Source organism: Trachypithecus francoisi, unplaced genomic scaffold, assembly GCF_009764315.1.
Source record: "Trachypithecus francoisi isolate TF-2019V2 unplaced genomic scaffold, Tfra_2.0 Contig01579, whole genome shotgun sequence".
NCBI lineage: Eukaryota > Metazoa > Chordata > Mammalia > Primates > Cercopithecidae > Trachypithecus > Trachypithecus francoisi.
Window position 1 is genome coordinate 14,598,753 of NW_022681442.1, and position 12,289 is coordinate 14,611,041.

General features: G+C 46.3%; 2 protein-coding genes across 3 annotated transcripts in view; one reads left to right on the forward strand and one right to left on the reverse strand.

The window, feature by feature from the left end:
* ENO4 (enolase 4) overlaps window positions 1–9,352 on the reverse strand; it is a 34,238-nt gene extending 24,886 nt beyond the window's left edge. Inside the window, exons 1-3 of one of the 2 annotated variants that reach the window (XM_033181587.1) lie at window positions 9,126–9,352; window positions 3,516–3,644; window positions 1,928–2,118 (exon numbers count right to left, since the gene is read on the reverse strand). In XM_033181587.1, coding sequence (XP_033037478.1) covers window positions 1,928–2,118; window positions 3,516–3,644; window positions 9,126–9,290 — 485 coding nt within the window. In that variant the 5' untranslated portion in view covers window positions 9,291–9,352. The remainder of the gene's footprint in view (window positions 1–1,927; window positions 2,119–3,515; window positions 3,645–9,125) is intronic. The other variant, XM_033181588.1, reaches the window with a different exon arrangement.
* The window catches only part of HSPA12A (heat shock protein family A (Hsp70) member 12A), a 184,022-nt gene continuing 180,867 nt past the window's right edge, over window positions 9,135–12,289 (forward strand). The window contains exon 1 of the mRNA XM_033181583.1: window positions 9,135–9,291. Within this exon, the coding sequence (XP_033037474.1) occupies window positions 9,289–9,291 (3 nt within the window). The 5' untranslated portion in view covers window positions 9,135–9,288. The remainder of the gene's footprint in view (window positions 9,292–12,289) is intronic.

Consider the following 12,289-nt stretch of genomic DNA (forward strand, 5'->3'; position numbering starts at 1 on the left):
GTGAAATAGGCCGGGCACAGTGGCTCACGCCTGTAATCCCAGCACTTTGGGAGGCCGAGGCGAGTGGATCACGAGGTCAGGAGATCGAGACCATCTTGGCTAACAAGGTGAAACCCTGTCTCTACAAAAACAGTACAAAAAATGAGCTGGGCGTGGTGGCAGGTGCCTGTAGTCCCAGCTACTCGGGAGGCTGAGGCAGGAGAACGGCATGAACCCAGGAGGCGGAGCTTGCAGTGAGCTGAGATCGTGCCACTGCACTCCAGCCTGGGTGACAGAGCGAGACTCTGTCTCAAAAAAAAAAAAAAAAGAATAGAGTGAAATATAGCATATAAATATGGAGGACTTCCTTTCTTTTTTCTTGGCACTTATGATGAATATTTTTAAAAATAAATTTTGGAGCCGGGAGCGGTGGCTCAAGCCTGTAATCCCAGCACTTTGGGAGGCCGAGACGGGCGGATCACGAGGTCAGGAGATCGAGACCATCCTGGCTAACACGGTGAAACCCCGTCTCTACTAAAAACTACAAAAAACTAGCCGGGCGAGGTGGCGGCGCCTGTAGTCCCAGCTACTCGGGAGGCTGAGGCAGGAGAATGGCATGAACCCGGGAGGCGGAGCTTGCAGTGAGCTGAGATCTGGCCACAGCACTCCAGCCTGGGTGACAGAGCGAGACTCCGTCTCAAAAAAAAAAAAAAACTTTTGGAAATCCCACTTAGATGCATTTATGTAAAATTTCAGCACGCCAGAATAAAAAGAAGAGGATAAAAGCTTCTATAGGCAAAAAAAACCAGGCAAATAAAAAACAAAGACATAGGAATCAGATTTGCATCAGATTTATTAATAATCCAGATGCCAGTGGGGCAATGCCTTTAAAGTATGAGATAAATTGATTTCAACAGAGAATTCTATACTGAGCTAAACTGTCAACCATGGGGGCAAAGTATCAACATAGAATAACCACACATAGAATAACCACACATAGAATAACTAAGAAACTTTACATCCCATATACCCTTTCTCATCCTTACTTTTAAAGGATACGATCCAGCAAATCATGAAAGAAAAGAATGTGGGATCCAGAAACAGGAGAACAATGAAGTTTTTATGGCATCTCTGTAGTTGATCTACAGAAGAACCAGTCCAGATGGGTGATTTGGGGAGGGAAAATGCCAGGAAAAAAAAGGATTGTAATAAAATATAAGATGTAACTGAGAGCTTGAGAAAAAAAATAATAAATAAACTAGGAAAATGATAATAGCACATGAAGAAAAAAAAAAAGGAATAGAGAAATAGCATCCAGAAACTCCAAGCAAACCAAAAACTATTCAAAAAAGTTTCTTGGCCTGATGTGGTGGCTAACGCCTCTAATGACCTTCTGTTGGCCAAGGGGTTGTGGCATTGGACCCGCACAAACAGAAAAATGATTCTAACCCATTACTTGGTTGGGCAATGAAGAACATTTTCGTAGCCCTAGTAAATGCTTCCTTGTTAGCGCGTTTGAGTCAACCTATGGGCAAAGCATGGGAGACTCAGTTGTGGCTGGAGGACAGAATGTAAGTGTCAGCTGTTGCAACTAACTAAAAGGATATGAGAAGTTCATAGGTGGCATGTGACGGGTGGGGAGAGGAAAAGGGCATCCTCTGGATTCACAATCAGATTCTTTTTCTGAGAAGCTTTTTACTAAATCTTAGGAAAGCTCTATACATGAAAAGAGACCAAAAAGCCCTATGTAGCGTTACACAGTAAGGTGTTAATTACAGAGTTTTCAGGAGAAAAACAAATTTTGTGCTAAATGTTGCTGCTTTCACATATGCTTTGTAAACTGACTTCCCAATGCTGTAGATTTGACCCATTTAATTGGCAGGTGAAATGGAAAGATAATGGACGTATATTTGTTCTTGAGGTTTATATTTCAAAGTGGAAACTGTACCTGAGTAGGTGATCCACCTCTGCCTGGTCAGAGGGTGCCATCCCCTGGAGCTCGTGCGTAATGGTGCTGTTGACCCACTCCACGGCGGTGCTGACCGCACTGGCCCTCTCTGCCTCCTCCGCCTCAGCCAGCTCGGGCAGAACGTTCTCATGGACTTCAAAGTGAGTTGAGATTACCACAGAACATATGTTCTGAAAATCACAGAAATGTGTTCAACACTTTCCCTACCTCTCCCAGAAAGAGCAAATTAATCCAGCTTTTAACATGCACGAAATTTTAGCACCAATTTCAAGGGGAGAATGAGAATATATAATTTTCTTTGAGATATTTTTATAGCTGTTGAAACACTGTGGAAATCAGCTTCACAGAACACTTAAAATACCCTTAGAAAAACCCTACATCGGCCGGGCGCGGTGGCTCAAGCCTGTAATCCCAGCACTTTGGGAGGCCGAGACGGGCGGATCACGAGGTCAGGAGATCGAGACCATCCTGGCTAACACGGTGAAACCCCGTCTCTACTAAAAATATACAAAAAATTAGCCGGGTGAGATGGCGGGCGCCTGTAGTCCCAGCTACTCGGGAGGCTGAGGCAGGAGAATGGCGTAAACCCGGGAGGCGGAGCTTGCAGTGAGCTGAGATCCGGCCACTGCACTCCAGCCTGGGCGACAGAGCGAGACTCCGTCTCAAAAAAAAAAAAAAAAAAAAAAAAAAAAAAAAAAAAAAGAAAAACCCTACATCGAACTTCATTTTTATCACTACCTTTCCAATAAATAACAACAAAAATGCAGATTTAATCATTATTATTCTCCCACCAGAGAGTATAGCAAAAATTATTTCTAACAAATATGTAGCAAAGTGAATTAAAATGAATTGTTAAAACTATCAAAGTAAATTATTTTCTTTATTTAGGTCAGTCTAACATCTATAAATATCTAGGTAAATAGACTAATCTATAAACCTACATGTAGATTTATAGAACCTATCGCATGAGTAATGTCAGAATTTAAAAGCCATTTTGGTCAGGCGCAGTGGCTTATGCCTGTAATCCCAGCACTTTGGGAGGCCGAGGTGGGCAGATCACTTGAGGTCAGGAGTTCGAGACCAGCCTGACCAACATGGAGAAACCCCACCTCTACTAAAAATACAAAATTAGCCAGGCATGGTGGCGGATACCTGTAATCCCAGCTACTCAGGAGGCTGAGGCAGGAGAATCGCTTGAACCTGGGAGGCAGAGGTTGCAGTGACCCGAGATCGTGCCATTGCACTCCAGCCTGGGCAATAAGAGTGAAACTCCATCTCAAAAACAAAAAAACAAAACAAAACAAAAAATACTATTTTTGCCTCAGTTCCTTTCTCCATGCTGGATCATCCTCAGGTTAGCATGTTATGTCTGTATCAAAATTACACTTAAACATAATAAAGCCATCATGGTTGATGGTAAGATTCATGCTTACATGACTACCTATGAAATATACATATGTTTCACAAACACTTAATTTCAAAACATTAATTTTCTACAGTTTAGACAAGAGCTGCTAATAAATACAGTGGGGCCAGGACATTAAAGAACACTTAAACTGCCTCATACCTTGGGAAAGTTTTGAATGGTGCAGAATATGTCCACTTGCAGGGTTGGAAGCCCCAGTCCATCCAGTACATCTTTCCCCACTATTTTGCATATGGTGGGAGGCTTTGCAAGTTTAGAAAAGCAGTTTGCCTTCAACACACACAAAAGAACAAAAATCCTCTGGTTCAAGTGGCTGCTTGGGAAAAAAAAGTCACAATACCACATCTAATTTATCTGCAAAAAGTCATTCACATTGACTCTCGTGTTTACCAAACCTCTCCATGAATATTCTTCCTGATGCCAGGATTAGACCAGCAGTTCTGTGAGAACTGCCCTGCCCTCACCTACCGAGATATGGATTCAGGCCACTCCTGAGTCTCTGGTATATGGGGCAATTTGGTGCATGTTGAACTCTCAACAGAAACTTGCATACATTTCTTAATTAAAAGGCCCTGTGTCACTGATTAGCCGGCCTTCTTCAACAGAGACGGTCTCACTCTGTTGCCAGGCTGAAGTGCAGTGGCGCGATCTTGGCTTGCTGCAATCTCCGCCTCCAAGGGTCAAGCGGTTCTCCTGCCTCAGTCTCCCGAGTAGCAGGGACTACAGGCACCCGCCACCACACCCAGCTAATTTTTGTATTTTTAGTAGAGATGGGGTTTCACCATGTTGGCCAGGATAGTCTCGTTCTCTTGACCTCGTGATCCGCCCACCTTGGCCTCCCAAAGTGCTGGGATTACAGGCTAGCAGGCCTTCTTATAGTCAATTCAGTTGCCTAAGCTATCCCTCCTTTCCTTTTTTTTTTTTGTTTGAGACAGGGTCTTGCTCTGTCAGCCAGGCTGGGGTGCAGTGGCACCATCATGGCTCACTGCAGCCTCAACTTCCCAGGCTCAAGCAATTCTCCCACTTCAGCCTCCCAAGTAGCTGGGACCACAGGCACATAACACCACACCTGGCTAATTTTTACTTTTTGTAGATACAGGATCTTACTATGTTGCTCAGGCTGGTCTCAAACTCCTGGCCTCAAGCAACCCTTCCACCTCAGCCTTCCAAAGTGCTGGGATTACAGGCGTCAGCCACTGTGCCCAGCCCCCTCGTTTCAAGATATAGAAACCAACTGGTCTCTAGAACACCATGATGCATTCAAATTTAAGAAACCTGATATGGGCTGATTTTTTTTTTTTCAAGACAAGAGTCTCGCTGTGTCACCCAGGCTGGAGTACAATGGCATGATCTCTGCTCACCGCAACCTCTGCCTCTTGGGTTCAAGTGATTCTCCTGCCTCAGCCTTCCAAGTAGCTGGGATTACAGGCGTGCATCACAACGGCCAGCTAGTTTTTTGTATTTTTAGTAGAGATGGGGTTTCAACATGTTGGCCAGGCTAGTTTCAAACTCCTGACCTCGTGATCCACCTGCCTCAGCTTCCCAAAGTGCTGGGATTACAGGCGTGAGGCACCGCGCCCAGCACATGGGCTCATTTTTATTCCTCCCAGCAAGGCATGTGGTATTTTAGTGGTGAAGACTTAATGCAATGGTTGTATCTTACCATCAGTTCATGCAGAGTCCTATGTATTCAAAGAGGCTTACTGGGAGCCTTAGTAATTGCAGTTTCATTGAGGTGGAAAAGCAGAAGCCATTTGGAAGTGATCCAAGAAAGAGACTGAAGAAAGAGAAGCTGAGATAGAAAGCCCACTCAAGGAGCCTGCAAGAAAAGGCTCAGGACGGTGTTTCTGTGCAGAGGAGCAGGAGCTAGGAGAGACTGGAAGGAGAGAAGGCAAAGGCACACCTTTATTGCTCTCTTGATTACCAGATAGGATTGGGCTTTGCTTTCATTTAGCAGACCAGTTCTCCGATCTTTCAGTTCAAAATCCAGTGACTTCAACCTGGACAACAGGTCATCTAATACCCACAGAGACATGTCAGTTCAGAGGTGGGGCCCCAGAAGTAGTAAGCAAGAGCTCATTTTCAAGCTATCCATGAATTTTTAAAATGGTGGTCTGTAACAGAGTAAGTGCCTAAATGAATTTAAAATCAGGAGAGCAAAAATGTTATTTAGCTTATACTCTGTGTGTTATAGTGAGTTCAATTTAACAAGCACCAAGCACCTATAATGTGCCATACGTTGTGTTAGGAGAGGAAGGGAACTAACATTTTCATTTTTAAAGTAATTAATATGTGCTCTGAAAGAGTGACATCTTTATCACTATATCACAAACCACAGGGCCTGACATATATAGGATTCTATAAATTAAATCTTGTATAAATTAATAAATGTCAGTGACATCCCTGGGCACTATATATACATTATGTCATTACATTCAACTCTCTAAGCTATGTGATATCATCTCCATCCACAGATGGGCAGACTGAGTTCCACAAAAATTAACTGTCCAAGATCACTTAGCCAATGTTTTCATTATCTACTGCTTTATAACAGAACACCCCAAACCTTAGCGGTTTAAACCATTAACTTGCTCATGATCCTGTAATGTGGGTGGGACTTCAACTGGGAAATTCTTTTGCTGGGCTTCTGTGGAGTCCGTGATGCAGATGTAATCATCTGGAGGCTTGACGGGAGCCAGTATATCCAAGCTGTTTTCACTCAATGTCCAGTGCCGTAGCTGGGATGGCTGGCACAGTGAGGGGTTGGCTGGGCATCTGTCTTTCTCACAGGATATCCTGAGGGGTCTCATATCTGCCAAGGTCTTTCTCTGCACAACCTCTCTCTTTCCAGTAGGGTAATTGGGACATCCTCACAGCACGATGACTAGCTTCCAAGAGGACAAGCTTCAATATGCCAGCACTTATCAACTCTCTGTTTGTACCGTGCTTGTCAAGGTCCTATTGATCAAAGTAAGTGACATAGCCAAGTCCAGAGTCAGTGTAGGAGGGACTTACAAAAAGGTGTTCACACTGGAAGTGTAGTTCCTTGGAGGACCATCAGTGTATCTCTATCACAGTGAGGAAGTGGCAGAGATAAGAATCAAAACCAGATCTGCCACATTCCCAATCCAAAACTCTTTCAAGCATTCAGTTTTATGATAATGGAATAAACTGTATTGTAATTGCCTACAAGGATCTTTAACATGTGTGAATTCCTCTAATATGTCTGTCTTAGTTTGTTCTCACACTGCTATCAAGGACTGCCTGAGACTGGGTAATTTATAAAGGAAAGTGTAAGTTTAATTGACTCACAGTTTCGCACAGCTGGGGAGGCCTCAGGAAACTTACAATCATGGTGGAGGGAGAAGCAAATACATGTTTCTTCACATGAGGGCCGGAAGGAGAAGTGCAAGGTGAAGGGGGCAAGCCGCTTATAAAACCATCAGCTCTCATAAGAACTCACTATCACGAAAACAGCATGAGAGCAACCATCCCCATAACTTAATTACCTCCCACCGGGTCCCTCCCCACATGTCATATGTGGGGATTATGAGAAGCACAATTCAAGATGAGATTTGGGTGGGGATAGAGCCAAGCCATATCAATGTCGGAGAGGGACAGAAGAAATGACATTGGAGCTGCACACTGGAGGAGGTATAGTGTTTCAGTGGCAGTCAAGGGGGAAATGTGGTGAGCAGATACTTCAGGGACAGGGAATGGGACAAAGGGGAGGGAGGTAGGAAACTTCTGGCTTTAGGGAACAGTCAGTGATTTGGTGTAGAGGAGGAGGACAGGGAGTGGGAGATGCGCCTGTTACATGAGAGAGGGGCTGAGCACTGTGAACCATACACATGAAGGCCAGCAAGCAGGGGAAAGTTACAGGAGGTTCTGAGGAAGAGAACTGTGGTCAGACTTGCATGTTAGGACGCTGCTCTGGCAGCACTCTGCAGGATGAACTAGATAGAGGGAGAGATGAGGTGAGAGTAAGCACAGCCCAAACTAGGGCAGTCACTAAGAAAAGGAAAAGGAGATTGCTTTTTCTTTTTTGAGACAGAGTCTCGCTCTGTTGCCCAGGCTGGAGTGCAATGGCGGTCTCGGCTCACTGCAACCTCCAACTCCCGGGTTCAAGGAGTTTGCTTTTTTGCCCCTAAAATTCCTGAACATCCTTCAAAGTCCAAGCCAAAGCTTTCCTGGATATACAGCCTCCAAGGATCTTTTCCATCCCTGAATTCCTTTAATAGGCATATAGGGATCTGTCCCTCAATCTAGCACAGTCATCTATCTCCTTATCTTTTCCTCCGATTATTTTATGTATTAGTGACTTTTGTTCCAAACCAAGATATAAATTCCCAGAGAGCTGCACAAATGAATATCCTGGCTGCCTAATAGAATGAGAAGAACATTACACTGGGGAACAAGAGTTCATGTTTTTAGTCCTGCTCACTAAGTAGCTGTGAGACAAAGGCTTGGTGTCCCTGTAAAATGAGGACGTTAGAATACACTGTGTTCAATAATTCCTCTAGCAACAGATAGTAGGAAGAGGATGGAATGAGAGTCAAGCATTCACTCATTCATCCTGCAGATAGTTTCTCAGCATTCACCGTGTGCCATGCACTCTGCTGGGTACTAGGGACAAAAACATGGTTTTTTTTCTTCTGTCACTATGTCCTTTGGGAAAATCATTTAAATTGCACTGGCCACAGGTTCTTCATTTGTAAAATGGGAATCATTATTTTTACCTCGTCCCAGTTGTACTAAGGATTAAGTGAGTTATAGCACGCAGCACAAGGGGCTGGGTAAACCCCACACCCATCCCCTTTGATAGTATAGGCCATGAGTGGGAAAAAGTCATTCGCAGAACATCCTTTATATCATCTGCCTCAACACGACGTGGTTTTGCACCCTGACAGCACATCTGTGTCTTCATAGGACTCATTCTGCTTGGTGTTCACATTGCCTCCTTGCTTTCCCTTGCCAGAGTGCAAACACCTAGGGGCCCCAAACACACCGCCTTCCTTACTACTTACAGATCTGGAGGGCAGAAAACGTCTGCTTCAACTGCTCACTGCTTAACGCTAAGCTATGTGCCAGATCTCACAGCTGGGCAGAGACCCAGAAGGTGATAAGAAAAGGCCCCCGAGCCCAGCAGGAGCTCACAGGCTGTCTAGGGAGGCTGCCTCAAGGGACTACAATACACGAAGGAAATGCTGTAGGAACTCTAAAGGACAGTTGGTCCAGGGCCACGTGGGCAAGGATTTGGTCTGAATTTTGGAGTTCAGGGCGGGGCTGGTCAGATATTAACGGGCATCCCGGCAGGGGAGCCAGTAGGATGAGGCCCCAGAATAGGCTGAGGCCAAGTTGTAGCAAACTTGTGTTCATCCTGTGGTCAAGGTGTTCATCCTGTGGTCAAAGAGGAGCTGCTCAAGGTCGGTAAGCTGAGCTGAGGGCATTAAGGTCTGTGTTAAAAATGACAACTGGCAGGCATGGGTGGTGGGTTGTCGCTGCAGCTCAGATCCGCCTAGAGCCCTCTTTCCTTCAGCTGCCTCCTTTCCACCACTTTCTCTGCGGAGACGCCTTCACCCCCCGGTGTCCTTCCCGCTCCTTCCCTCCCACAGTCTCCTCCGCACACGCAGGACCAGAGCCCCGGCTGCACGCATGCTAGATTCTGAGGCGCAGGCGCAAGGCGTTGCCGCAGCGCGGATAGAGGGGAGCGGGGTTGGCGGGAGGAGAGCGCTTGTCCCAGGTCCCTACCAGGTGCCCGTAGACGTCGGCAGGCTGGAGGTAGAAGGTGGAGTTGAGCAGCTCTTCCAGCCTGCGCGGAACGCCGTTCTCCCGGTAGTACTCCATCGCCTGCTGCTTCAGCTTCTGCAGCTCCCTAGTGGTCCCACAGCTGCGGCCGCCGCCTTCTTCCCCCATGGTAGGAGATTTAAGGCTACAGCGGGGTTTAGCCGGGGGTCCCACGAGCGTCCTTGCTGTCGCTAGGCAACGCAACGTGATCCCGACCCCCCAGATATCGCGAGGCTTCCAGACCTAGGTTCTTCCTGCGGCAAAAGCCGCTCCCTTTCCTTGGAGCTAGAATGGCTTCTGCGCTAGCTCAGCTCGCTCATCTTCTTGCGGGATTAGGTCCGGGGGTTGGGCTCCTCATAGACTCCCGAGACTAGGGCCCTCCCGGCTTCCTTTTTCACCACTTTTCCCTGGCTATTTTCCAGAGGGGGAAATCTTTTAACGACCTCATCTAGCGCGTTTTGCCGGAGCGCTGCAACCTTAGCTCCGACTTCCAGCTGGGGTCGTGCGCTCGGCTCCCAGTGGCCCAGCGTCTTGGGCCACCCGGCTCTCCCCACGTGCCCCTGTGCTTTCCGCAGTTAGTGAGCTCCTCCGGGTTGCTAAGGCCGCCCGTGCCAGGCAGGCCCACTCTGTTGGGGGAGGGATGTAGGGGCTCAGGGCATCCTTACTGAGCTGTGGCGATCTCAGGAATTCTTTCATTCGGCTCATGTTTATTAACTACCGGCTCTGAGCCGAGCCGTGTGCTGGCTGGGCCTGCTATGATGTCCAGGAGAGAAACGGCCACTCCCCCTTCCCTGAGATATTAGTAGGGGTGAAATCAATGGAATGAAAAAAACCAGTGTGGGTTGAAACTGTTTGGGGCGAACCCTAAGGGATGGTTGTGGTTTGGGCAGATCTAAGGGTGGGGAATGATTCAGGCAGGACTTGGGGAGGTAAAACGGAAATGGGGGAATGGCCTTGGCTCACGTTCCCTCTCCAGAATGCTGTCTACGCCCTGCCCTTTTCAGTCCGAAGTGCCTTCCTGGCTTCATTGTACCTGCCAGGTGTCATGCGATTACAGAACTTAGTGTGCGTCCTCAGTTCTAGATACTTCCTCTGCTGCAGGAGTGGGCGGTGACGGACAGGGTGTTCTTGTTCTACTCGCGCCTGTTTATGTTCCCTACCCAAGCAGATCAGTTACAAGATCTGTGCCACGCTTTACCCCCTCTGGAAAACATCATCTTACCTACTCTGCCTGATTCCCAAGTCACCTAGTACAAAACGAGAAAGTGAGTGAGAAAGCACTTTGAAACACAGTTATTTTCAATACATGCACGTGTGGGTGCAGATGCATAAAAATGTGATGCTATAAGTACTGTTAATACAAACCCAAACGTGCACCTTCCAAACTTCCTCCGTGTTCTCTGTGCTCTCTATGGAACGTCTCACTGTCTGTGTGTGATAGACCATCGTGAACCTGCCTTCTCTCCTTGCTAGATGGAAATCCCCTGACGGTAGAATCTGAGTCTGTGTTACCTTCACATCCACCACGGTGCCTGGGGCCCTGCAAGGGCAGAGGATGTGCTCTGCTGAATAGGTGTTGAGTGAACCCTTGTGCAAAATAAGCTGACACTATTGCTGTTGTTTCCATTCCACCTTTTTGCCTTTCCTCATACACCCCTGGAAGGAAGGCACCTGCTTCTCTCCTGTGCTCATCCTTAAGTGCCCGGGTTGAGTCCCACATCAGAGAAGCCATGTCCACAATCCAGCTCTCACTCCAGCCAGCCCTTCCTTCTGAAGTCTTTCCCCATTTGCAGCCTGGACCGCAAAGTTCAGCCCTCAGGGATGTCTTGATTCATTTGACATTTCAATGGAAGATTGCGAGTATCCTGGGCTGGGACCACCATGTCTTAAGAGTCTCCCCCATTACCCTTTTGCCTCAGTTCCAGGAGGACAGCGATTTGATCTGTCTTGTTCACCACTATGTCTGCAGGATTATTACATTACCTGATGGAATAACTGCTCAGTAAATATTTGTTGAATGATTGAATGGGTTTTACACATAATAAACGGTTAATAAGTACTTAACTCACAATCAAATGTTTTGGAGGTGGGTGAATAATGAGTACACCAACCTGACTGGAGCAAAGGGTTTCTTTTCAGGAATAATGAGAAATAGGGTGGAAAAGTAGTTTGAGGTGACATTATGAAGAGGCTGGAATCCCATTTTGTAAGAGAAGGAAGCAACCACAAATTTCTGAATATAGGAAGGGCAAGAAATAAGTGGGATTTTAGGAAGTTAACTTGAAGCAGTGGGTAGCATTGATGGGTTTTTGTTATACAGAAAACGAGACAGAGGCAGAAAATAGTATATGTGCAAGGGGCCAAACACTGATGGCAACCGTGGGAATTGATGAGTGAGAGAGAATAGGAAGGAGGGATGTAAAAGGCTTTCACTAGTTGAATGTGGTGGGGTTGGGGAAGCAAAGATGGCTATCAAGGATACCTTGTAGAATTCTGTGGTAGTTAAGGGGAATAGGATCAGTGCATCATCTGGTTTTGATGGAGGCAACATGATGCATTGGGCGTTAGATGTGTAGCGCTTAAGTAGCACTGGTATCCCAGAGAAAAGGGAGGACTGAAGATCCGATAGAAAATATCCGCATAGAGTTCAAGGTTGTAAGAACAGACGAATCCTTTGGAGGGCAAAGGGGGAAAAATCGTTTTGAAATAGGAACTAAATATTGGGGAAGGAATACATTTAGGACATAAAAGGAAGGCAAGGAGCTACGTGAGGAAAAAGGGTTTAGAGAAGAAGGAAAAACCAAAATCACAAAGTCTAGGGCAGAGACTTTTGGGAACGTTTCATATGTATGTGTTTGTGTTTGTAGAACTGCATAGAAAAAAGTCTGAAAAGATACACATCAGCATGTTAATTGTGTTGTTCCAAGGTGATGGGATCACCAGGACCTTTTATTTTCATCTTTCCATATATTGATAGTATCTGATTTTCCCGTAATGAATGAATTACTTTATATAACCTTGAAAAATTACATTAACAAGGCCGGGCGTGGTGGCCTCACGCCTGTAATCCCAGCACTTTGGGAAGCCGAGGCGGGCAGATCACGAGGTCAGGAGATCAAGACTGTCTT